The sequence below is a fragment of the Syngnathus scovelli genome, chromosome 18, assembly GCF_024217435.2.
Source record: "Syngnathus scovelli strain Florida chromosome 18, RoL_Ssco_1.2, whole genome shotgun sequence".
NCBI lineage: Eukaryota > Metazoa > Chordata > Actinopteri > Syngnathiformes > Syngnathidae > Syngnathus > Syngnathus scovelli.
Genome location: NC_090864.1, coordinates 11,049,279 through 11,076,062, shown reverse-complemented (window position 1 = coordinate 11,076,062; position 26,784 = coordinate 11,049,279). Strand labels below are relative to the sequence as shown.

Here is a 26,784-nt window from a genome sequence, read left to right as displayed (position 1 = left end):
TGTTTGCAACCCGCTGTTTCACGTCACTGGCACGTCGCCCAGCAGTGTGTCTAACAGGTTTGTAGCGCTCATTAGCACCAGTGTTGACTGCTGTCCTGTCTGAGGGCTGTTTACTTCTTTATCATTCCCTATTTGAAAGAGAAAATGATTTTTATTTTCCCTCTACAGTCACCCCTCTGTTGTCCCTGTGGGCTTTTCCGCCCATCCTCCCTCAGCGTTTTCCTCTCCGTGTGTTTGTGTCTCGCACTCCCTACCAGGCTTTTTTAATTAATGGTGAGCCATGATGCTTATCTCATCAACAGATCTCGCTGCTGTCTATTACAAAGCTGTGTGGTTGGAAGGGATGGATCACATACTCACGCACACACACATCCAGGTTTATATATAAACAAAAGTAAAATAAATCTACACTTTGGAAACAAACAAGTCATGTGTGTCCACATCCCAAGCCTTAATCAAATCTTGCCATTTGTACACCCACATCAACAAACTGCCCTGATGTTATCTACCCATGTGATTTAGTGTTGTTTGAGGGTCTCTCCTCCTAAACGCCGTCGGACTGCCCCCACCCCCCCTGCCCTTCTCTAGGTTGGTCTTCCTATCGCTTCTCTACCTCCCTCCATCAGCCATCCTTTCCAGCTGAATGAACACTTATCATTTGGCAGATAAAGACCCGTCCAGGCAAGAGCTCACTTTATCTCAGAGAGCCATGTTTACTCCTCGTGAGCGCTCTGCTTTGCAACCGTGCTTCACACACTGCATGCTCTTGATCCAGGAGAGAACACAGCATGGACGCCAGGGCCATTTCCAACTCCTCGGGCTAGTCAATTTCGTTGTATTTACCCTATTTTCATGTACGGGCAACTGAGGAAAATAAACCAGGATATCAAGATGGGGGATTATAGCTCACGCTATTTCGGCACACAAGAGCCAGCGTGAAGGCGGTAACAGCAAAATCAATCCTCGTAGAGCGGAATCGATGCAGGTTGCAAAATTTCAACAAAGGCTTTTGTGGGATCGCACTGGGAGTTTGCTGAAAGCCAGTTACTTACAGAGTGGTTATTAAAGAAAATAACATGGGTGATTGTGGACACATCCCCGCCCACACTGTCTCACACACTCATAATTTTCTCATTCAGGGGACCATTACAGAGAAATTATCAGCGGGGGGGGTACTTCTAGGAGGGAGACCATTTCCTGGGTGTTATTTTACTTTATTTACTCTTTCCAGTGTGAGCACAGAGGTGGAAATTGATGAAAAATAGCACATAGCGCAAGTCAGTGACCAGCACAGTGGTGTGAGTTGTTGACTTTTTTTTATAATGTGACACCTAAAGTACGGCTCATTAATTAAAGGAAGGAAAATCTGAAATGTGGGGTGTCGGGTGCACCTTGGCGGTCCGATTCCCATCTACAGAATCTCTACGGTATTCATCAAAGTTGATTCTGTAGCCTTTTGTGTGACAGAGAGTGTTTGTCTTCCCTCCGTTAATATCGGCAAGACGCTTGTTACCTCTCCCAAGGAGTCCAAATGTCTCCATCTGTCCTGTCTGCACAGGGAGTTTGGCTGGAGAGATCCAGAACTGCCAGAGGTGATCCAGATGCTGCAACATCAGTTCCCATCTGTGCAGTCCAATGCTGCTGCATACCTCCAACACCTCTGCTTTGGAGACAACAAGATCAAAGCTGAGGTTAGTGTCTGCATTGTCTATAAAACACTTCATAACGATAAGGGCGATTCAATTCCTCTGCATAGTTATGGCACGTAAACAAAGCTGTTCTGGATTATAAACTGCGTTCCTTCAAGTTCTCCTTTCTATTGATTTGTTTAAACCGTCCAAGACTTAACCCTGAACTCGTGCACTCATTTCTCAAACACAATTTTGGACGGAAGCCCTCAATCGGATACTTAATCGAAAACTTTAATAAGACAAGCAGCGATTTAAAAACAATGTTGCTGCACACCATTAAAGACAATGATTTTAAGTACACTTGCGTAACCTTTGAGACAAAAACGGTCCAATTCTAATGCATTAGCAATTATTCCACTCAACTCTTGTTGCCTTGAAAAAAAAAATCACTTAAGTGTCTTTTATAGTGGATGCAATTAGCATTTCTAAGGGAAAGCATCCAACAGCGAGGCAAATAGAAACTCTCTAGTGGATGGAGTTTCTTTTACCGCTTTGTTTGAGTGTTTTATCCAAGGTCCAAAGTGCACCCAAAAACACTTGATCATTCATCGTTACGTGTGGGAGAAACATCAGCCAGCCAATAAACAACCTGCCCCGCCATGCTCGCCGTGTGAATGGAAATACAAATGCTCCTGAATGAAATCTTAAGATATTTATAAGTTGGATTGTTTTGTTCAGTGCACCTTTTAGTACGTTCTTCAAGGCTGTCCTGAAGAATACTGCCTACCTTTCTTTCAAAGAGAGAGAGAAAAGTCTCAAGAAGGAAAGAAAGTAGTTAAAAGCACTTCTATTACTTATTTAAAATATATATATATATTTAGACTTTAATTTCCCTCGCTGCCAGCTGCACTGCCTTGCGTTTCATTATTTCAAAATAACACCATTATAGACCAACTGCAAGATTATTAATATCTTGACCTTGCTGGGCGACCTCTTCTGGGGATTCCCATGACAATATCTCTTTGATACTCTTTATTTTCTTATCTGCCCCTTTGCCCGCTGTGCTTTATTTGCCCCCTTTGTTTAAGACCACCGTGAAGACAAATGGACCAATAAAACAAGCCGCAGCCAAAACATTGCTTACTCCTAAACAGTCAAGGATAAAATGTGTCAGATAGGATTAAATGTGAAAGGGAAGTTATGTTTTAGGGAGATACAGTTTTTAATCTTTGTGATGAGATAAAAACAAATTAATGTTAAATAGGATTTTCCACGTTAATTAAAACTGGTGTCAAATGTTCAGTAAGTCAGAAGCTGAACTGTGTGATGACATTTGTGACCCTGTTTGCTCATCTGGAAATCTGTTAGGATTTAATGGAAATATGATGATGAAGTTAATTTATACATTATAGGATCAGTTGAAAAGGCATATGACTGCTGATTTGATCTGATTATAGTAGAGTTTTTTTTTTTAATTTCACATTTTATCCGTTCAGCCAAGAAATGTAAATGACACAAAAGATGGAAAAAGTCTCATTGGTACTGTGGAATTTAAAATCAGTCAGTCATCGTCGAGTAAATTATAGTGATAAAAAAGCAAACAAACTTTTTTTAAACCAATTTTTGAGCCGATATTTTTTTCCTCTCACTATTATTTTTTGTCTGAGTCAAATTTCCGAAGAGTCACACAGCGTAGATAAGGTGATGATTAATGTTCAAATATTTCAAAACTAACGTGCTGTGGCTGGCTGGCGAGTATGTAATTTGCTCTGACGCATTCACTGGCATTCTGTTCAATGCTACAATCCATTTGCACACGTCATGTGACGGACTTTGTATCACATTTTTACACAACTTTTTTTCTATACCAAACAAATGACTGACTAAAATGTTGAATCTTAGACTCATAACATTGTCAGGGCAGGTTGGCATTTAAGATTGAAACAGCTTGCTTGTGTCTGTCTTTTTCTTTTTTTATCTTCTCACTTTGCATAAAATATGAACATAGATTATGACATTTATTTTTGTCAGCACTGATCTAAAGACAGACACAGATGGCATGGGACGACACAATGAGCAGCAACCGGTAATTGGAGACACAATATGATTTGTTTCTGAAGTATCATACACAAAAGAGACAGAGGAAGAAGAGCATGAGGAGGAAGTGAGATAAATAAAACAATAGCGTCATCCGCTAATTGGATCTGCAGATGAAGAATTGACCATGTTGGTGTACCTGATGGTATGATGTCAAGGTGAAAGCGGTTTTCTTTATTTACTCACTTGCTTGATTAGATGGCAGGGTGTGTTTTTGCATTGAGTGTCTCAAGAGGCATGTTTGTCTTTTTTTTTTTTCATAAGAACATCAATAATGGGGGCCAGTGGCACCCCTCCACCATAATACATATTCACATCTTGAGATTTCCAAAAGCATTTTCCTATTTCATGATGCTTGTGTCACGCCCACAGTATGTTTTACTTGTTGACTCATATTTGTCACTGTTGATTTTTCCTTGCTGTGAACCCTTCTTTCCGCTCTCTGCCTCAGTGCAAATATTACATGCTTAATGGTGGCCCATTTTGGAATGTCCCTATAGGGAAATCACTGCTTGAGGCCACAAACTCAATTAGGCAAAGGTTGAAAGGTTTTAAAATCAACGCAAACTGTGAGACCAAAGAAAAAAAAAAACCTTGCATGAAAGCCCGCTTGTCTGCTTGCATGCATGTGTGATGGATTTTAACTTGGAAGGTGGGTGACACGTCTTCACTCTCAATCAAGCGGCTAAACATTAAGTGTGCCGCTGATGTTTGTTGACATTCCATATGGGGTGACTCATGCACACTAACACACTTGTTTGTGTCACCCGTGCATAATGTGTATCTCGCCGGGATTTGTTTTTAGTTTATTTATTAATTTATTTATTTTAACGCCTGCAGGACCTCCGAGTCCCCCAATCCCGGCTGTCGCTACCGCTAAGTGTTACCACAGCAATGCTGTCTCTATGGGTTACCGATAGTTGTGGCTGCTGCATAACAGCGGGAGACAAAGACAAATCAATCCCCGCTTCTAATCGTCTTTACACGGAATAAAGGCAAGGGGGAAAGGATGGTGGTTTTGGAAAGTCATGTCGGTATCGCTAAGACAACGCAAAGTAATATCATGATGCCTTTCATAGAATATGAGATTAGCTACGAAACAAGGGAAGATGTATTGAGACAAAGGGAGGGAAGGAACAGAGCTCAAGATTGTCAGGCACGAGGAAACAATATAGTCAATACAACAAGGTTAGTTTGCCATTCACGGGCAACCCTTAATCCGTTTTAATTGAATAGATAAGCAAAGTCATTTTACCCGATAGACTCCTGCTGTGTCATCAAACACCTCCGTCCTCTCCTTGCCCTCCCTTGCACTCCTCTTTTCTTCTTCACTGCCTCTCCCTTTTGAATGTCTTCTCACTTTAAGGTAATCAAAGCTACAGTTTGTTAGAAGTTTTTTTTTTTTTTTTTTTTTTTTTAATCCTGGGCCAAAGTCGCTTCTTTGTTTCTGCCATGCTATAAAGCAAAGTACCTCAGAGAAATAGTTATCCAAGGTGGACAGGGAGGGTTTTCCATCATCATTGTCGCCAACTGTTCTGTATCTTTAGTGTTCAGTTGGTTCAATTAAATAAACAGACTGAATTGTTCGGCCCTAAATCACCAACTTCCACGCGATACCTCTAACGGTGATTTCACAAGCTCTTTGCTAAAATGAAAAGATATGTCATTTTTATCATCTATATAGTCATCGCTCTGAAAATGGCGTTAAATGATTGTGACTGTTACAATATTTCCGCACGGCTGGTGATCACAGCAGTCACTTAGTTGTGATCAGGGCCACACCCCTGTAAGGTCACCGCCACAATAATTGAGAAGGCAAGCTATAAAGCAGCGTGCAGGCAGGCAAGACATTATGTGTCTGACCCAGGTCCACCACTAAAAGCAAACAGGGTTTGGGGTGCAGACAGTGAAATATTTATTAAACCCAGATCCCATAAACTTTCATTTTACACCTCTATAGTTGTACTCCCAGCCAAACACAAAGTACATGAGTACTTAAATAGTAAATAAATAAATAAACTTGACATGAGTGTAATTGCACTTAGAATTTTTACTGCTTTGTTTTTGTCAAGCTCCTTTATTTTACGTACGGCATAACATAATGACTTCAGTGACCTACGTACATCTCGTATGCAGTTGAGTGTACCGCTACATTGTTAGTGACTTCACTACAAATGACAGCAATTTAAAGACTGAGGAATCAGTGCAGTGATTTTTTGTTTGTTTGTATGTGTGGCCTAGATCCGCAGACAGGGAGGCATCCAACTACTGGTCGACCTGCTGGATCACAGGATGAGCGAGGTTCACCGCAGCGCCTGCGGAGCCCTGCGGAACCTGGTTTATGGCAAGGCCAACGATGAGAATAAAGTGGCCTTGAAAAACTGCGGAGGGATCCCAGCACTCGTCCGTCTTCTGAGGAAAACAGGAGATGTTGAAATCAGAGAGTTGGTCACAGGTATGATTCAACACACACGCCTTGTAGCTGTAGTGATTTGGAGCATGACCTTGCATCTTTGTATCCCCGGAGGAGCTTTTATTGTGGGAAAAATGTTTTTGCATTACACAAGATGATTTGGACACATTTTATATGTAGAGGTGTAAGCTCTGAAAAATCTGGGGCACATATGCATTATGCAACATATTCATGCAGGTTGTGAAATGTGTTTTCTTTGTATTTGAATGGAGTTGTTCAACACGGCTCTTCAATTCTTTCTCAAACTGTGTTTTCTGTGTCCTTGACAGTCACACTCGCAGTATTTTAGCGCCGTTATTGACGTCATTGGCAACTTTTAGCTCAAAGCCTTCAATCAACTGCAACCATTCACCAAGGCTGTTAAACATTTCACTTGACTGAATTTCAAGACTTTATCCTCATATTCTATATTCTCAAGTGGATTCAACTTTCATCCTCCTTTTCTATCCCCTTATTTGGCCTTTGTTTGTGTTTCATTAGCCGGAGTGTGATTCTACATGAATCGGTCTTTGGGCTTAGACCGTGTCGTTTATGTTGTTGATATATTCAATGTACAACCTTTTCAAAGTAGTTCACATGTTTCTGAGGATGGTGACCCATTCACAGTTGCAAATAGACATAGAGCACTCCGATAAAGCCCAATGGGTGAACCCAATTGTTCTTTAACATCTCATTCATACACATTCACAGCCTCATAGGTCGCTGGCTCTCCAAGGACTTTTGTGAATCACAATAGCGACAAGTCGGCGAGGGATTTTGAAGCTCCCTTTAGAGATTGTTCAAATACTAATAATATCCCACCAGAGCGCTGGAGAAACAAAGGAAGAATGTGGGTGAGGAGAGAAGAAAAGAGCAACATGACAGGTTTTCATGACTGTGGTTCATTGAACAACCTTTGTGGCTTGGCTGAAAAGATAAACTGACAGGAGAAATCCAAATCAAGAAAATCTGCCTTTCTAACGACGTATAAATTCTATCTAATCTAATCTAATTAGAGACTGACATTCAAGTAAAAAGAATCATATTCAGTTTTGATTCGATTTCCATTCTTCTTCAGTAGCCAGATGCTTTTCTAATGAGACAAAGTTAATTGGTCCATCGGAAATACATCAGGATGCACATAGTGGTTGTGCTTCTAATCTGAACCAATAAGACCACCCACTCGTTCTTCTTACCACCCACTGGTTGACAGTCTTATTGGATTCTATATGCTTTGATTAAAGGCGCTTTGTAGGTGGAGGAAATGAGACAGGAAACCTTTTACTGTATTGCACTGTCCTTTCTGAAGTTTAAATTCAGACAAGCTTTATTGGCATCCTGACTCTCCGTGCGAGTGAGATAGGAGGAAGTTGAGGCTTCCGGGCCTGTCAATCAAAGTCCGGTCGATGCCGAGGCTCTGGGTGTCAATAGGAGATGCTATCCATGCTTGTGGGCTCACCTTGAGGTGCTGGACTGTGACATGTGGCTGGCTGCAGCTTTGAATCTATTTTGCTTTGAATGCTCTCCTTAGCTGAGAGATGTAGAGGTGACATGCAACAGTTGTGTCGACTTGTGTCCAAAATGCCATTTCTTTTTTATTTTCATTCATTTCATCAAGAAATTCAAATATGAGATGAGTTAATCACTCTTTTGGGATATTTGCTGTATAATTTCTCATCTTTGGCTTTATTCATCAGCAGGTTTTGACTCTGCTCTCAACTAATTCACACGTAGCCGCATCGATGAGGCCTATTAAATCAAACATTTCCACTTGAGTCCTAACAGGGCTGGCTCAACCCTTACAAGTCATACTCTCATTTATTCATGAATTCATGCAATCATCCCCACATTTCCCCCCAAACCACCAAGCTCCTTGGAAACTGTCTGTCAAGTGTCTGGAGGGACCCAGTTGGAGCCAAGAGAGAGGCGGATTAGAGAGGACGAGATAAAGGAGGGTGCACACACACACGCGCACACGCGCACACGCGCACACACTGGCTGGCACACAGAAACTCTCAAATGATGTCATTGTCTGTTGGTCACCTGACTCCTGCGGGGCCTGCGGGCTTAGCGAAGCATGGCAGATCCATGTTTCTTGAGCAGGCAGATGTGTGTGCGATCGTGTGTGTCAGACCTGAATTTGGCCAACGTGACACAGTGGCAGACGCAATGTCCTTGTCCTAGAAAATACTTTTTTTTTTTTTTTTTTCCCCATCTGCTGGCACTTTACAAAGAACACATCTATGGCTGCTACCTGATTGCAATCACCAACCAACCAACGTTGCTAATCACTTAAGAAACACAGACTTGTTTTTTCAAGACTGTTGACCTGTTGTCCGCAGTTGCAGTTCTAAAATTTGCTGTTGTAAAATAAAAAACATGATACCAATCACATTTTTACGTATTTTACGGTTTGAATAAAAAACTACAATTAAAAACACAGTTTCCGGCAGTCTTACCAAAGCAACAGGTGGCATGATCGTTTATAGTTTATAGTATCATTCAAGCGTGTCTGAAAATGAAAAATCTAATTCTAGCAAGACCGTTGAGATCAACGAGATTTGCAAGTAAAGAAAATGTCTGGAAAAATGTTTTGTTGAATATGCTGATGAGTCTGTTTTAGTGAATACAGCGTGTTTGCAAGTGCTTGTGACAGGGGAGCATTTGAGAGAGAGGGGCTTGAGGGGTGAAAAAAGAGGTTGATAAGTGCTAAGTGATGGCAAATGTCGCCATGGAAACACATGCACAGAAAGGTACAAGCCCCTGATTGGTGCCACGTAGCAGCAACGGTCATCGCCTTATCACCCTCCTTGTCCTTGTTTCCCAGACAGTTAAGCAGGCACACACAGGCGTTTATTTTCTTTTATCCTCTCACTCTTGCCTAATTTTACACAATTGCCACATTTCATTAATGCACAGATTTATGTTTGGTTTGACATTTTTAGCAATACAAAGTTGTGCTATTTAAAGATGTTCAAGCTGTGTGACTTTTGAGTTCTGACACCAGAAATATGGGACGAGATAACATTCAATTGAATTCAAGTTTTGTTTTTTTTAACTCACCAAAGCAATATGACAAAGCATGTGTCATCTTTTGTCTCCATCTGTTGCTGCCTGACTAAATTATTACTCAGCTTGTCTGACTATCCTCCCCCATGTTAGTTCATTGTCACCAACTTTGTCAGCAGTACATGCAGTTGTTAAATGTTCTAATGTTGATCAGACTCATTCATATGATATTCAATTGAATTGAAACATCTTGTTTGTACGGCTTGTGTCTGCACATTGTTCTATCGGCAAGTGCATACTGTCGATGACAGCTTGTGTGCAGTCTCGGCAAGGCACAAAATGACTTTTCAATGCATTACAAACGCCTAGTAAATCTTAAGGACTGCTCCTGGGGTATAAATAGGAGAAAGTGATGTCACAAAGTGATAAAAATGTTTTCCCCAAAATACCAGCTGTAAAATCCCTCTCCAGTGTGTAGTGCACTTTCCATTGTGGCCTCGAGCCGAGTGGTGTGTCCTCGATCGCAGTCACTTGAAAAAAAGTTTCAGGCTGTCTTTGTTTGTCACGTCACTGTGAGCAACAAGCTCCAACATTCAACTGCACAAAATACAAATGTTTTGCCCTTCATGTCACCATCTGCTTAAAATTCCAATCAAATACGTATGTGCCGGTAAATGTCATGTTAGCCGACGATGAGCTGAGGAAGTGGGAGAGAGTGAAGAACCACCAGAAGGTTTTAAAAGGCAAATATTTTCAGGTCAATATAAATAAATGACTTTAATCATTCCAATTTGCATGCGCAGGGGTTCTGTGGAACTTGTCGTCATGTGATGCTCTCAAGATGCCAATCATCCAGGATGCGCTGGCTGTGCTGACCAACAGCGTCATCATCCCCCACTCCAACTGGGACTCCTCCCCCAATCACCATGACGACCGCAAACTCCAGCTTCATACTTCCCAGGTGTTGCGCAATGCTACTGGTTGTCTCAGGTAAAAGCACCATGCACACACACGCATGCAGACATGTTAATTGTAACAAGTGTGGTCAACACGCATTTACTCTTTCCGGACACATCGTCTACGAAACACTGTTTGTAAATTACCATTTCATTTTATTGATTCCCTGCAGTCATAGTATAGCAGCATGCATAATTCAAAGTTGTTTTATTAGCTTTGCTAGTGCATTCTCCATTATTCAGTTTTAGATTGAAGACCATGTGGCGGGTACACACTGCTTGATATATGCTTACTTGATTAGGATATATATATTTTCTTTTAGGGAATCTGATAACAAGCATATAAAATAATTGAGTGTTTGTCTAACTGTCCTGTGATTGGCTGGTGATAAGTCCAGGGTGTAAAATTACAAATATTTTATTGAGGTATTTTGTTGTCCATGATCAATGTATTCATAAATGGTAAACAAATCTGTGCACAATTTAAACTCCTTTGATGCTTGGTTCCACATGGTAACCATAGCAACAACTTTCCCCATTTATAAGTTCTCCTCATTTCCAGACTTTTTTTTTTTTTGTGATGCATCAGCCTGATTAAAAATGCTTCTGGTATTTTGAGGCTTGACATCAAGAGGTGACACCATCTAAAAAGCAGCTGAAAGCGCTTTAGCATCACAATGTAGAGCGATTTCATCTTTGAATCTATAATTTCTAAAAAGTAATATTTGCTTGAAAAGGACATTTAAAAACAGTCCATTCGGCAGATGCACACAAATTCACACGCGCACATACACATATTCACTCACACAGTATACACAAAGAGTTATCATTGCAGACACTTGGTGTACTATGAATGCTTTTCAATATCCTCAATAGCCTCAATTGAATGCTGTTTACCTCCCTGCAGGTTGCTGGTTCACAGCCAAGACATAGAGACACACTGAGAAAAGAGAAAAAAAAAAAGACTCACTGTTTCCACACTATATAGACTTTTTCTGTCTGCGATTCTATTTCTGGGCTTATCGGAATCCCACAAACGTGTGCACACACACACACACAGATGCATACTCATGAATGTCTCCTGTTTGCTCCCACTAAGACATGCAAGTGTAGAATTAACGGCTGGATGAATGGAGACTGAGCGTCATCACAATGAACTTATTTTCTTGGTATTATTTGTTTTGGATTATACATGTGTATGTGTGTGTGTGTGAGGGAACTGGTGATGACCCTCTCTTGTCCCCACACACACACACGCACACACGCACGCACAGGCAGACGTTGGACTACTGTGTCGAGCCACCTCACACCAGCTGCTCTCATGTCACTCGGTGGTCATTTGTTCTTTGAGCGACATTAGAAAGCCATCTGCCAACCATTCATTGGTGTCCATGTGTTTCCTGTACAAGTTGGACGCGTGCATGAGTAATAATGCTATAAAGCTAATCAAAAAGAAACTTTTAGTTTACACAGGAAATAGCTAGTCAATTTGGCATTTGAAAAATAGGGGGATTTTTTTTCGGTTGGAAAGATAATTCTGAACCTTGCTGGATTGTTTTCAAAGCGCTACATATCAATGTATTGGACCGTAGCGCTTGAGTTACGGAATTCAAGCCTTTCAGTCTTTTCCACTGGCACAGATGTAAGTGAAGAAACACTCAATTCTGCCCGAAGATCCCAATTTTGCAGTTGTTGATGAAATATATCACAGAATAATTTATTTTAAATATTTAGTTTAAGAAATAAGTGGAATTCGACACTCAAGTTCTTCAGTATTCCCTTAAGTCAAATATTTTCTGCACTTTACTTTGTCTATGCCCTACTTTCCCCAAATGCATTGATCAAAGGTTATTCCATGGCAGGTGACATATTTTTTAAAAAACGACGTGATGTATAGTCTAAGAAACGGCGTGTAATTTATCAGTCTGACAAAGCCCAAATAACGGTGGTTGTGAATTGTGAATGGGATGCTTAATCATGTTCTGTCATTCTTCTCACTTGGCAATTATTTAATGATGCAAGCTAATGAGTTTGACTGAATTAATGAGGAGTGACATCAGATAGGATGAGTGCAAGTCAATAATGGAATAGTTAAAGAGTCGAGATTACCGGTTAAATTCCAAGAAAATCTCAGGTACTTTATCAAGGAGACACACACACACATACATACACACTCACGTAACTGACAGGCAGGGTATAGGTGCTCTCATTTCCTTTCTCACTGGTGCATTACGCATAGAATTTTCCGTCTGAATTCGACACACGGTCAGATTACGGCATTGCTGCTTTGGGTTTCACATTCCAAATGGAGCATCTCTTGAAGCGATGATCCAAGTGGTTATGGTGACATCTCACCATCTTTGCGCCTCCTGTTCCCCGAGCACACCCCAATATGTGTTGCAAGACATATTTGCAAAGCCAGAGAAAATGTTTTGTCAGAGAGGGAAAGAATGTATTATTATATTATACTTGATTATTATTATATTTTGCCCTAAAATGTGAAGAACATTTCAAAAAGTATTAGCTTTTACTTCTGGCCCAATCACGATGGACTAGTTAAAAAAAAAAAGGCCAGACTCACATAAAAGCGAGCATAAAATGACAATTAAAAATCTAACACAACTTTATGCTAAATGAGGGGTGTTTTTATTTCAATAGAACATTCCCATTTTGGTATCGGTAGCTGGGGGACCAGAACTCTACCTGGTCTAAAACAGATAGTGCGAGCCAACGTTCCAATTCTGTCATGAAACATTTAAAAGTCAAGCATGCGCCTTTATTACTCAGAATGAAGTGTTGTCAGTCTTTACGCGCTTTGACTGCAGACAATTGTCACTTTGAAGCCAGTTATGCAAAGTGAGCTTGTTTGGCCATTAGCATTCAGGGCTGGTGAAAACGACTTGACCTTCTCTTGGAAAGCATTAGACGTTAAGTTTTAATTGAGTTCTTGTGTCGTTCTCTCACCTCATTCTCATCGCAACAATAAAGGATTACCCTCATTTCATAGACTAGTCAAAGAGCTGTGATCTCTTAATAATGCCAGCATGATGAATGGACTCCGCTGCATACCATCAATACATTTCTATTGTCTGTCATATGCGTTCACCTATATGGCAAACTCTAGGATGTGATTGACTAATTAGTTTGATCATTCTTTTGAGGTTTCTCTTATTGCGTTTCTGATCTCTGCAAACCTGTGATGGTGGGATTTCATTAGAACGGCAATTCAACAAGAGCCACTACAGTCTAACATTACATAGGAGGCGGGTTTGCTTAGGAAAGGAGCATGTTATGACATTACAGGAAAGGGGAAGTGAGCATATGTCGGAATCCAACATAGATAGGGTGCACCCCTGGTGGAGAAGAAAATATAGGCCGACGGGGGCCAGCATTGATTTGTTATTCATATTGGCATTATGGAACTTAAGATGGATTGTTGCAAACAGTCTTTTTTTTTTTTGACTGGATAGAAATGAAATACAATTCATCTTTTTCAGCAGTTCTTATCAATACAGTGCTTTTACAGAGTGCTTCAGGTAGACTGAACATCAATATAAGAAGTCAGTTGGCATTTCAAGGTCCTGATGCAAATTTTTGTGGAACTACATTCACTCCAACGCATACATAAATCAAATCAAATATTAACTTCCAGAGCAACTATAGCAATATTATTCCATCGATCTGTCCATTTTCTACAGCGTGTGTCCTCGTGGTATACCGGGGACTAGGCTAGGTAAAAATGCATAGCTTGAGATGTATACCGAATTGTAATGCACCCCTTTCCAATTATATGGCTTCGGGAAAGGCTTCACTTGGGAGCTATCTAGCTCACTTTCAGTGTCACTCTTTCTGTATATATATATATATACCTCGTGTTATCTTCTTGCCTCCCCGTTTAGAGGCATATTAAGCTCGTGTTTATCAAAACACACACTCAGTCGGCGTGTGTTTCTTACAGGAATGTCAGCTCCGCAGGTGAGGAGGCAAGACGGAGGATGCGAGAATGTGACGGCCTGACAGATGCTCTGCTCTACGTCATTCAGACCTCTCTAGGCAGCAGCGAGATTGACAGCAAGGTGCGTGTGTTCAAGCATTAAATGTTTGCATCCTTTGCTCTAATGTCTTCCCCCTTTGTTGTAACTATGCAGAGATCAGTATTTTGTGATTATTTGTCCATGTGGTTGTTTAGTAAGCATACGACTTCCTGGTTTATTGAGGATGATATGAAACATTCTGAACAGGTCAATGCAGTGAGCAGTTGTTTTGACCCAAATTGAACAAAAGTTTCCTATGCTCATACATTTGTCCTCACTGAAATTCAATGTGTAAAAATGTGCCACCTCTCTACTAAGTTTTGTATAAATTAGTTAAACAAACCTACTCCAAGCAATCCAAACAAAAGCCTCTCGCTTTCGGCTAGTGGTATTCTCCAATGGCACCGAGACGAGTGTTGACTTCTGCCAGGGCAAAACATTTCTAATTTGGAATGTCACTAAATTATACACGCCTTCTTAAATACCCAACTCTTACATCATGTTGTTGTTGTTTTTTATGGAGAGTGGAGTTAAAAAAAATGACAGTCATGTAGGTTTAAAACAATTTAAAGCAGGCAACAGGCATGTAATACAAATACTTAATATCCGCTATAAGTCTTTTTAATTAAATATTGTGAAGTTTCCTCTGGCTTGTGTTTTATTTTATAGTAAAATAGTAATGATAGTAACGGTAGTCTACCTTACTGATTGCTCAATAAAATGTTGAAAATTGGTGTAGTATTTCACTCTTAGGAGTTCATTTAAAGAACATTTGCCAGCGTGTGATATTCCGGTTGGGCCGAGCCTGCAGCGTACGTGCGCTCTGTCAAAGTATGTGTTGGCCAGTCGATATCACATAAACAATGTTGTGGCTGGCTGGCTTCTCAAGGTCTCCCTGTCTGCCAGGCTCTCTAAATGGCCTCCCTTAATCACTGTTTATCCGCCCGCTCCTCTCCACCATCTGACTGCAGCCACCAGAGGAGAGCGGCCATTGCCTCGCTAACAAAGACTGATTGACAGGTGAATTCGCAGGCGCTTATTAGCAAAATAGCCATAAATGATAGTCGCTGCCGCCTTTGCTTTTGCACTTTAATTTAGTTGTTGTGGTCTAAAATAATCAAAATAATTAGTTTCAGTTCCCCATTGTAGATTGGTCAATGGAAAATTTAAAGTGTATAATAAACTCACTCAACACTATTAGGTCTGCCTGCTTATGGAAAAAATATATATAAAATAAAATTCTCATTAATAGAAAATAAAATAAATTAATAAATAAAATTATATATATATATATATATATATATATATATATATATATATATATATATATATATATATATATATATATATATATACATACTAGATATATATAGATATATATAGATATATATGGGACATAGAGAGAAAACAAGAGAGAGCGAGAGAGGTATAGATATATAAATATAGATATGTATATGTGTTATCATCACCGAGATCAAGTCTTTATTCACTCAACTGTGCAGCTGAACAAAGAAAACAGAGGGGAAAACATGGACCCCAAGATGGAAATGTCAGCATAAATTGGAACTAATGCGTAACCTGTGCATGTTTCTTTGCAGGATGTGGATTTCATGTGACTGCAGCTCGCCGGAGTGCGACGTTGTTTTGTTTGCCGCGTCTCCCGAGTGTGTTCAATTACGCTCCTTGGTTGTTCTTGTGTAAAGTGGCGGTCTCTTGGCATAAAGATGGATGATTTGTCTTTGTTAATTTCCACTCCGTTGGCTTGATGACACCCCGCTTTCAGAGACGTACTAAACATGGCCGCATGCACCAAAGCTCACATTTACACATAGGCATGATCTCACAGTCACTTGTTAAATGGCCTGTTTGAAAATCGATTGGACCTGTCAGGTTTCCTCATTTTTGCTCATCACATTTCAAAGTCAGAACTAATAAAACACATATTTATGTTACCTGTGGATTATCCAGCCTCTGTCCTCCCACTCGCTCCATCAAGTCTGCCTCAGGGTGGAAGGCGGATAAAATTGCTGCTAGTTGTTGAGGGGGAAAAAAAAGAAAATGCTTTTATTCGCAGGCCCCCACTTCCATTTTGAGCTGTGTTCTTATTTAAGTGCATTTAGTGCACATCCTTGGAATCTATTCCCTCATCTTTCTTATTTCCCAACGCAGACTGTGGAGAACTGCGTTTGCATTCTGAGAAACCTGTCCTACCGCTTGGCAGCCGAGACATCCCACGGCCAGCAGGGAGGCTTGGAGGAGTTGGACGGCCTCCTTTGTGACTCCAACGGTCGCGATGGAGAGAGCTCTGGCTGTTGGGGCAAGAAGAAGAAGAAAAAGAAGGGTGCTGACCAGGTAAAAACAAAAAATAGTTGAGTAAATTGGCAGTGGCAATGCCTGATTTGCAGGAAGCCTCTCTATAGAAGCCTACTTGGGTTAGGATGACGCTGAATGCCCCAGCGCTCAAAGTTCTCCTTTCACTTATTCACATTCATTTGTGGCCAAACGCTGTGTTCTGGCACACATGGGTCCAAAAAGTAGAAGCCAACTTTCATGATGAAGCAGGAACACGATGTCTGTCGTCGAGACAGGGGACGTGTGTGCTGAATAATGCAGAAGAGGAATGGAATCTTTAGATCACAAAGTATGTGGTAAATTCTGTTTAAATGCATTAGCCTCTTTTATAACGAATCGGATCACAGGCAACTTTTTCATTCTTTTGTGGCACTTTATTATCAGTCAGACTTTTTTTTTTAAACGAAGCTCTTTTCAAAAGCTTAATTGTATCTTCACCTCCCTCCTGTCTACTCTGTTCCTTCTTTTTCAAGTTAATAAGCTGAACCTTGCTTAACTCTGGTGGGTTAAAAAGTCAGAACCACGCGTACCTTTTACGAAAAGTGGCAAATATACGACCTTAAAAAGATCCTAAAGCCATTCCGTATTGATCGGGCACTCACTCGTTTCATGTGATTCATGTGTGGCGTATCGATTTTGCATTGCAAAGTGGGTGAGATCGCATCATTTCTCTTACCAATGAACGTTATTTTGTCGTCTCCTTCCTTTTGGCTTTCTGTGAGAAGTAAAGATTTTCTTTCACTTACTGTCGGCAACATTTGCTACACATTGTGACATCCTACCTGCAATGGATCATGGATAATGGAGAAGGAAATGAGGTAATAGTGAGAAATAGAATGCCAGCTTGACATGAGGGTAGGCGGCGTCAACTTAAATGCTAATGTAGTCCCCCTTAATCATTTATTAGAGTCTCTGACAGCAAGGCCAAAGAGCAGCGTGGGAGCCTGAACTAAAGCTAAACATTCCTAATTGACTGCTGCGTCCATGTAAACCCAGTCACACAGTTGTTTGCCTCCACTAGTGGCAAGAACAAGTAATTCACATTAGAATTTTCTTTACCACCCAAATCTGGGTCCATAATTACATTCTTGGATGGATTTTGTTGTGGAGGAAATAGAGAGCCCTGACCTCAACCCTATTAGCCACATTTGCCACATCCTGTTTGTGCAAAACCAATAGATTTTTTGTGGCTTGTTATCGCCTATTGAAGTCAATCGTAACACTGTAGGTGTGAGGGCTTTGTTGTTTCCTCCGGAACTTCGATAATAATGCACCTTTTGAGCGTTCCAAATAAACATTATCTATTCATATTCACGTAGGAGGTCTGCGGGCAACAAACGTCGTCGGTAATAGGTTGTTCTGTTCAATCTTCAAACTGTATGAAGTGTTTGATTTGGCCATCAGAGAATTTATGTAAATAAAGCATGCACACACACTCGGTGTAAAGCGCACACTTGCCTAGTTTACCATGAAGTGGGTAGGGAGGGAGTGGGGGGGAGCAGTTGAGTGGAACGAGAAGGTCGACCGCGAGGGAAGCTCAAAGATGAGGGAGAAGCCTGGAAATAGAAATGGAATACAGGGAAAGAAGGTTTTATTGGGATGATATGTGGCATACATGAAAGAAAAGCAGCAAAACATCGAGACAGAGAGAATCATCCTAGGAGAAAAAGTGGGACACAATCTGAGTGATTAGTCGGAAAACGAGAGAGCGAGAAGAGGTGACAAGCCGAGTGACTGAACAAAGGGATAGAGTTGTGCTGAAGAGGTCACACTTAAAACGCTTTGGGTTTATTTCTCCAACAGAAATATGCAGCTGCTCTATGAATACAGCCATTTTATTTCATCCTTCCTTAATTGTTGTGTTTATTTTGCTATTGTCATTTTGCTGTAGAAATGAAAGAAGGTCAAACTGTCTTATTATTTGTTTTTTAAGTCGTATGAAGTAGATGAAAAAAAAATTTCATTTTGGGTGTGAGCTCAGAGTCAGAGGTACAATAACATCAGCAGACAAAAGGAGAGGAAAAATGAAGGAATCCATTATTAATCTGTTATCTGGGTTTCCTGAGCTCTGGGTTACAAGACACAAAAAGAAAAGAAAAGAAAAAGAAAAAGTGTGATTTTGCAATTGTCAACAATAAAAATGCTCCCCACCTGCTTTACTTGTGTCACCTCTCCTCCTCCTCCGAGAAGCAAAGGACAGGGCTTTCTGCCCTAACAGTGACAAATTGCTACATATCGCTTTGGTGTGTCCTACTTTACATCAAGAGGAAAAGCCACCAGACCAACGGTTATTTGGTCACTTAGCAACCAGCGCCAAATATGGCCAAGCTTGTCCTTATCCTCTTCTTTCTCCTCTCTTCCAGTGGGATGGCGTTGGTCCCTTTCCAGAAAGTGTGGATCCCCCCAAAGGGGTTCAAATGCTCTGGCACCCCACCATTGTCAAACCCTACCTCACCCTGCTATCTGAATGCTCCAATCCTGACACCCTGGAAGGAGCAGCTGGAGCCCTGCAAAACCTGGCTGCTGGCAGCTGGAAGGTAATGCTGGGAATTCTTGCCCATCTCCGACAAGACAAAGTGTGGGATTCGTGAACTTAGAACATTCACTGACATCAATTCATTTAGAGCAGAAATGAAGAAGTTTGATTTATCTGATTTTATAGTCGGAATGGAATTACTACTTTAATATAAAGCCTTAAATCTGAGCCCACATAGGAGTCCACCCAGGGTTCAACAGCGACTGGCTAAGGAAGCAGCTTGTTTGTAAGAATGAATGAGTCATGCAGTCAAGCCTTGGGCAAAATTGGAGATATTTTTTTCTACTTTTTTTTTTTTTTTTATGCAACAAGACAGAAATTGAGAAAGTGTCCCCTTGAAATGACACAACTCAAATGGGTCATTGTTGGTTGCAAATGGGCAATGTGGGAATGGGGATGTGGTTGACAACTTCCCATGAGATTTGTTTTAGTTTCAGACTTGTACTTAAAGTGAAGGACACATTGTGAACAAGCGTAATAGCTCCGCAAATGTAGATATGTGTGTTTGCTTCGGTGAGTTTCTTAGACGTAGAAGAGTGGGGAAGTAGATGATACACTCAAGGGAAATATGTTTTATTATTTCTCAGATGAGGCCAAATTTTCCAAAGATGAAGATGACATGCTCTTTGCTGTTCGCCCTTTTTTTCCCCAAGCTATTTCCCTCGATTGGGGTTTGGAATAGACAATAATGGGTTGAAGTTCAAGTGATTTGAAAAGGCAGATTATGGTTTCCATATATCCATTTATCTGCAGATGACCCACAAGGTGGCAGTACTTGAGGCATGGAGAAATCCATTTAAGTGGTCTCCAAGCTCTCAAGACCTCTCTGCAGTTCATATAATTCTCCCAAATAGAGTCAGTTGTATTACTCGAGCCTTTTATACGGCCCCCCAAATATACTATTTCCCTCTTGATCATTTGAGCTCATACTGGGAATGAGTAAAAAGGCTTCCCTCAAAGCATGCTTACTTTTGATGGTATACATTTCCATGCCATGGAGAGTTCCTTGATGAACAATGGCTTAACAGCTTGCCTGTATTTTTTTCACAGTGGTCTGTGTATATCCGGGCCGCTGTCCGTAAGGAGAAAGGACTTCCCATTTTGGTGGAGTTACTGCGGATCGATAACGACAAAGTTGTGTGCGCCGTGGCCACCGCTCTTAGAAATATGGCGCTGGACATCCGGAACAAGGAGTTAATTGGTGAGTCTGGATCATTTTCTTTTCTTCTGTGTCTGTTAAAGGCCTTTTAATGTGGCCTCTTGTCCACAAGGGTTAAAAAAAGAAATCTGGGGAAAACTGTCTTAATGGCCAGAGCTTGGATGTGCGTATCTTTTTCTGCAACAGGCTTAATAATGTTTAGCCCATTGATGAAAAACATGACGGCAGCAGCAAAATTCACTCAAGAGTCTACAGAACGATTTTGTCTGGCATTTTAATGAAAGATGAAGCCAAACTGATTGGGAGATTGACAGAAAAAAAATGAGCTTGTCTGTTCCAATACTTGTGAAGGGAAGCGTCTATGTCTGTTTCTGCCTGTCTAATTATTGCAGCTTTTTGGAGGGCTCAGTGGTTTCTATAGCAACCACGCTTCCCTCACTTGCAGGGAAGAATTTCAGGAGTCTCTTTGGGCTCTGTGGATGTGGTAGAAGAACACAGAGTAATGCCACTGTCAAAGCGCCACATTCCCATGCAACATTTATTTAGTAGCTGCTGCATGGTAGCAGATGGCTTGCAATTCATACAGATGCCAAGTTTTTACTTTCATTTCTTAGCGAGTTAGTTTGGGCTTCAACAATACTTCTTGTAACTTTACCTATTACTCAGTACAGAACTTTGTCAAAGCTTATAATGCGTTCAATCAATGTAAACTAAAGCTGTTAAAAAGGCATTTGCGGCAAATCCGCACGAGCTGTTACATTATCGACCTAAAGGCTCCATTTAAATTAATGGAGGGAAAAAAAAGCTCCTCTTGTAACAGTCACCGAATTGGATGAGCTATCTTTTACGACGGGAGCAATATATGATCTCCTCTGGAAATCATTAAAAAGTTGGCTAATTGATTCAAATAGGTGAAGGCAATTGATCAACTTTTATTGCACTGCTTAATTAGCCTCTTCAGAGCAGAAAGAGATAGCAAAGAATTATGGCAAGAGTCCCCTAATAAATACGACTTTTATGGAAGGAGTAATGAATAATTTAGTATTTTCAAACTCAAATCACTAAAAAATTAAAGACTTGTTTGTTGGGTTACAAGTCATGATTTTTTTTATTTATTTTTCGTTTGCTCCAACAATGAGCTATTTCATCCTTCCGGGGAGTTTTGAATGCGCTGTAAAATATGGGCAACAGAGATGACAACAAAATCTGGTTCAGAGACGAGCGTTTGCTCGGGGCAAGGTGTGACGTGATTGGTGTTGACAGCAAAGAGGTAGAGGCCAGACACCACGAGCCCCCATCTTGCTTGGCCCTTGAACACAACTTTTATTAACACACACACGGACTCAAAGCTTACAGCAAACTGCTGTTTCTTCACATCAAGGCAAAAGCTATCCTTGGGTGACAAAAATGTTTCGCGGAGCATTCTTGCTGGTCTTTTGCCAAATAATGTTGACTTATAGACTTTGATGTTGTCACTGCTTGGCTTCTATGAAGATTTGAAGGTAAATAAACAGAGATGGAATTTTTTTCGGAACTGAGTTCAATATAATCTGGTGGCATGTTGAAGTCATTAGCGTCATTCATTTCATCGCTTTTTGTGTTTCATACCTGTTTGCGCTCCTTTTGTTTCTGATTTGTATAATATTCTATAAGCCCGTGTCACGATGAATGAGTCACATTTAGCGCCATGCCGTCCGTCTTTGCAATTCTTACCCGTCGACTCGGAGATGGCAATTTGACACACATGATTTGGGAATGCCAAGCAGGCGTCACATTATTCCAAATAGAGCAGCTATTTTGTGACGCTCTTCATAAACACACGCTGGGCTTACCACCAAAACAAAGTTAATGCCGGGTGAAAAGCGATTAATTCAAAATCGGTATTAATTCAATACGCTTAATTAATTCACAGCTCAATTTAATTGGGTTTTTTCCACTTGTGTTTTGCAGAAATCATTTCATTCAAATAGGGAAAGCAATATTCGGGATTATATTAAATATATGAAGTCAAATATAATGCAACTGTCAAGCAAAATGACAAGTCTATCAACAAATGCTCACATGGTCTTTTCTTTTTTTCCTTTCACCCAATTCCCCTCCCCTGCCTCCATTCCCCACCCAGTAATATTCTTTCTCCAACCGTAGCTTCTTAATTTGACGCCCACATCTCTCTAACTAATACAGTTTTAGACATGAGCTCATAACATCACGCTCTGTCTTTCTCTCTGGGCCTTTGTGTCTCGCCCTGATGACGCCGTCGCCCGACACGTTACCGTGGAAACGGCAGCAGTGCGCCGCTGGGATTTTGCTAAGTGCTTGAACGCAAGTGTGAGTGGTTGAAGTCAGGAGTTGTGATAGGCAGATGTTAATGAAATTAAAAGACTAACGGCTGAAACATTCAGGCACAGGGAGGGCGAGCGTCACACTGTGATCATTTATCTAACAGCTCCGGAATAGTTATTATTTTTTAGTGAGAAAAAAACTTTTGAAGGCTTGTCAAAAGAGGATGGGCCTCCAGCATAACATACTTTTGTGTTTGCATTGGAGGTTTTTATTCATATTTGGACCTTTTATCACTAGTCCTTGATTTTTAATCAATTTCGCCTCACAGTTCGATTCCACATTTATAATCATATTTGCATTTTTTTGCTTGTTACTTTTATTTCAGCGCCCCCTCTTGTCAAACTGACATATAGTCGCATGCAAAGTCTCAATTTGATCATAAGATCATCAAGACTTATGATAGATTTTCATTTCATAAAAATCCATAAGTAGGCCTGCTATTTTAGATAACAAATACTGATAATTGTTTGATGAATATATTTTACTCTCATTAAATAGAACACTTGCATCAATCCATATGCTTCGTCTCACCAAACATCTGTCTGAGACAATTACCTCCAATTTTACTTTCATAACATTCTCCTTTTTCCCCCCCAGTAAACAATCAAATCACTCCATTGTTGCGGGTAAATGGATTTCTTTAAATCAAATCAGCCATGATGGCAGTGATAAAGCGCAGCATTCCCGAATGGAGCAACATAACACATGAATAAATTAGCACCTCTGTGTCCCAGATGATTGAGGCTATATCGGGGGTCATGTAATAAACATTGATGCAAGAAGCAACATGTCCAACATCAAACAAGCATCTCACAATCAACGGAAGGGAATGGAAGAAGACATTACTTCCATAAAAGCTGCTACTCACTGTTCATTTGCTCGCTTTGTGTTATTGCCGTATCAGCACATTGAGGTCACCAGTGAAACAGTTTTGATGGTCCCAACTTGTCTTTTGCATGTGTGACAAAATTGACCCGACTCAAGCTTTTATATTTGGTTCATTTTGCTTTGACTGAGGACAACATTTGCCCTTTGTTTCTATGAGCTTGATAAAGGAGTTGTTCACTTAATCAGTACTTCAGTCAATAAATTGTCAGTCAGTGGCACAGTCAATTATCTGGCGCAGCACTCGCTAAATTAGCTGGTCACTAAGTTAGTCATGCCGTGGATGAATTATTCAGCCAGCCGCGTCCGAATTCATCAAATGAAAGCCGTTGTGAGTAAGTGAATCAGTCAGTGCGATTCAAGTTGCTCACATCATTTTGTGGGCTAAAAGACAACAAGCGTTTAACCTCTGCTTATCCTGTCAGGCAGAGATAACGTTGGGTCAATTAACCCACTACTCATTCTCATAGATAGTTTGTGTACTTGTGTGTGTCACATTTATACGCACACACACACACACACCAGATCTCCATCAGTGTTGTATAATTGTATGTTTGCTCTTTGTGAAGGTTAATAGTGCCATCGGAACATCCTGATTATTCTCCATTCTCACTGAGGTCTTGGGAATTTTATTTGACTGAGCCAACATGTGCTGTTGAATATAATCTTTTTCATGCTGAATACTCATTCAAGTGTCAAAAAAGTCAAATAAATTCAAACTCACCCCAATTAATAATTAAGATCTTATGTGATGTCTTGCATAACTTCACGCTCTGAAGATTCAAGTGACTTGAGATGCTTATTTTTTTTCTGGATGTTTTGCCCCAATTACAAATTGTACATCTTTGAGCTCAGTCAAATTCAAAGGCTTCACTCTTCATGTGTTTATTATTATTATTATTATTATTATTATTATTAACAGTAATCATTAAAATCTACAAGGTCTTTCGAGTAGCACGGAATGGTGAAATTCTACTAAATTCTTGTGATTGGAGGCCCAATGTCTCTATTGTATAAATGGCTCCACAAATATTCTATTTTATAATTGTTTTGGGGCTCTCCGGGATGTGAGTGCTTTGTTGTTGCTTTGTTGTTAGATTTCATTGCATCCAGAGAGAGATTTTAAGTGTCCACTAGAGGATGGAACTTCCTGTTTTTAGCCTGAATGCTTCTTCACAGAGGGACGTATTTTAAAGTACATTGTGACTCTGTGTAAAACAATGTTTCAATGTTTATGCACTTTGTGTCACAAACACAAGTTCCAGGAAGGACTGATTTGTTCCAGCAACCCTCAGTTGAATTCACTTTACACTTACTTGGTCAACTTTTGCTCAAAATGCTCGCCGAGGAACATTTCTACCTTATTTATATATTCAACTCTCACCTCTACCCGAGACAGCATTGTGAACATGTGACCTTTGAAAATAAACGTACACGTAAATGGTTGACCTGACATGATATGGGCTCTAATTTGCTTGTCATGTCACTTCCATGTCTTCACAAGTTCTCCCGCATTGGTGTTATGGCTTTTCCTATCTGACTGAATCTCCCGCAACTCCTTAATTAGTCCAAGAGCTAATCCTTTGAATGTCATTTCCTTCTCTGTCTCTTCATATGCCAGCCTATTCAGTGAAATATCGCAAGGCGGCCCCTTTTATTGCATTCTAAGCATGAGCATTAATGCGGCCGTGTGAGAGGATTTACAGTGAGCCCTCTCAGGCCAAAGCTTTATGGAGTTATCCAAGCACTCACTCGCTGCGCAAGACGTTTGCTTTATTACTTAGACACTCAACGGATCTGTTAACTTGTTAAATTTCCTTCACAGCACTTCCTGATTTAAGTCCATTGAATTATTGCCGAGTCGGAGCGCGTGAGCGTACAGCGTCGTTAAGTCACAAGTGTTTGCTGTACTTCTGATTTCTTTCAAAGTTTGCAGAAATGAGGTTAAATACTCACACATTCCCTGTGATCCATGTGTTTTATTATTTATTTTTATCAAATAGTGGCTACATGAGACAGAATACATTTTTAATTTAATATTTTTTTAATGAAATATATTTTCATTTATCAGGTCACCATTGATTTTGTTTTTCAGTAGTGGTTTCCTCTTATGTGTATATGTAAAAAAAATAGACCTATAATTTTTTTATTCAAGCAAAAAAAGAATTAATGAAATATATTTTCCTTTATCAGGTAAATATGCCATGCGAGATTTGATTCATCGGCTACCAGGCAGCAGCAGTAACAACAACGCGACCAGCAGCGGGACCTCGAGTACTACAGGTCCACCCAGCAAGGCCATGTCGGATGATACGGTCACTGCTATCTGCTGCGCACTACATGAAGTCATCACCAAAAATATGGAGAATGCCAAAGCCCTCCGGGACGCTGGTGGAATTGAGAAACTGATCGGCATCGCCCGCAGTAAAGGCGACAAGTGAGTGTTACCAAGTTGACACATGAAGGTCACTTTGATGTTTTGTATTTTTGGAAACGCTTGAGACCGATGGGAGCATATTTTTAGGACAGAGAGAATAGAAATCTGAATGATTTGACCAGATTAGCCATTTATGAGTTGAAGATTTTGCTTCACACAGCAAAATCATTTTCGCCACAGATACATGTGGAATTATATCTCAAATTTGAGATTTTAGGAAAGTTGTGCAAAACAATGTACTGCAAAAAATGAATGTGTTTATCCAAATGAATAATCTAGTTCAGGAGATGACAACCAGCAAGTCAGAGGTTGCCATTAGTGACATCAACTAAACATCACACAATGGAGAGAGAAAAAGACATTGCGAGAGAAGGACAGACTATTCACAGAACTTTGCTCAAGGGCATCATTACAGTGAGCAATGAGGCCATGGCTGGAAGAAAGTGCAAATTTCTCTGTGAGTTTAGTCCGCCTCTAATAGCTCAAGATAGGTGAACTGAGGAAAAAGAAATGTTCATCAGCAACCTCTTGCCTCACGTTTTTTGCCTCACCAAGAAAGGGATTGTTTTACCCACTAGAGACCATTGTCAAAAATTAAATAAAAAATAAAAAAAGTGCAGTAGTTGCAATGAATCACCTCACATCTTCTTGAGACACAAAGCCGATGTCACATGGAATGCAAACCCAAACCAATCAGCTGAGTCCAACCAGAAAACCAAACTGTACAGTAGGCGTTCAAGCGCTTTTATTGTCTTTAACAAGCGGAAATTAAGCACAGGTTGATGTTTGTTACTAGGAGAGTACAGTTCATTTTGCAAGCATCTGCTCTCCTTCCCTCTCACATTGCTTATGAGCGGAAACCTTCTGGAGTCATTTTGTAGACAAAGTGACCA

The 26,784-nt window shown here is 40.4% G+C and overlaps 1 protein-coding gene across 3 annotated transcripts in view; it reads left to right on the top strand.

Moving 5' to 3' along the window:
* ctnnd2a (catenin (cadherin-associated protein), delta 2a) overlaps positions 1–26,784 on the top strand; it is a 116,321-nt gene that overhangs the window by 80,282 nt on the left and 9,255 nt on the right. For all 3 annotated transcript variants that reach the window (XM_049749671.2, XM_049749669.2, XM_049749670.2), the window contains exons 13-20: positions 1,559–1,691; positions 5,970–6,183; positions 9,993–10,179; positions 14,104–14,221; positions 16,349–16,531; positions 18,895–19,068; positions 20,118–20,268; positions 25,648–25,891. In XM_049749671.2, coding sequence (XP_049605628.1) covers positions 1,559–1,691; positions 5,970–6,183; positions 9,993–10,179; positions 14,104–14,221; positions 16,349–16,531; positions 18,895–19,068; positions 20,118–20,268; positions 25,648–25,891 — 1,404 coding nt within the window. The remainder of the gene's footprint in view (positions 1–1,558; positions 1,692–5,969; positions 6,184–9,992; positions 10,180–14,103; positions 14,222–16,348; positions 16,532–18,894; positions 19,069–20,117; positions 20,269–25,647; positions 25,892–26,784) is intronic.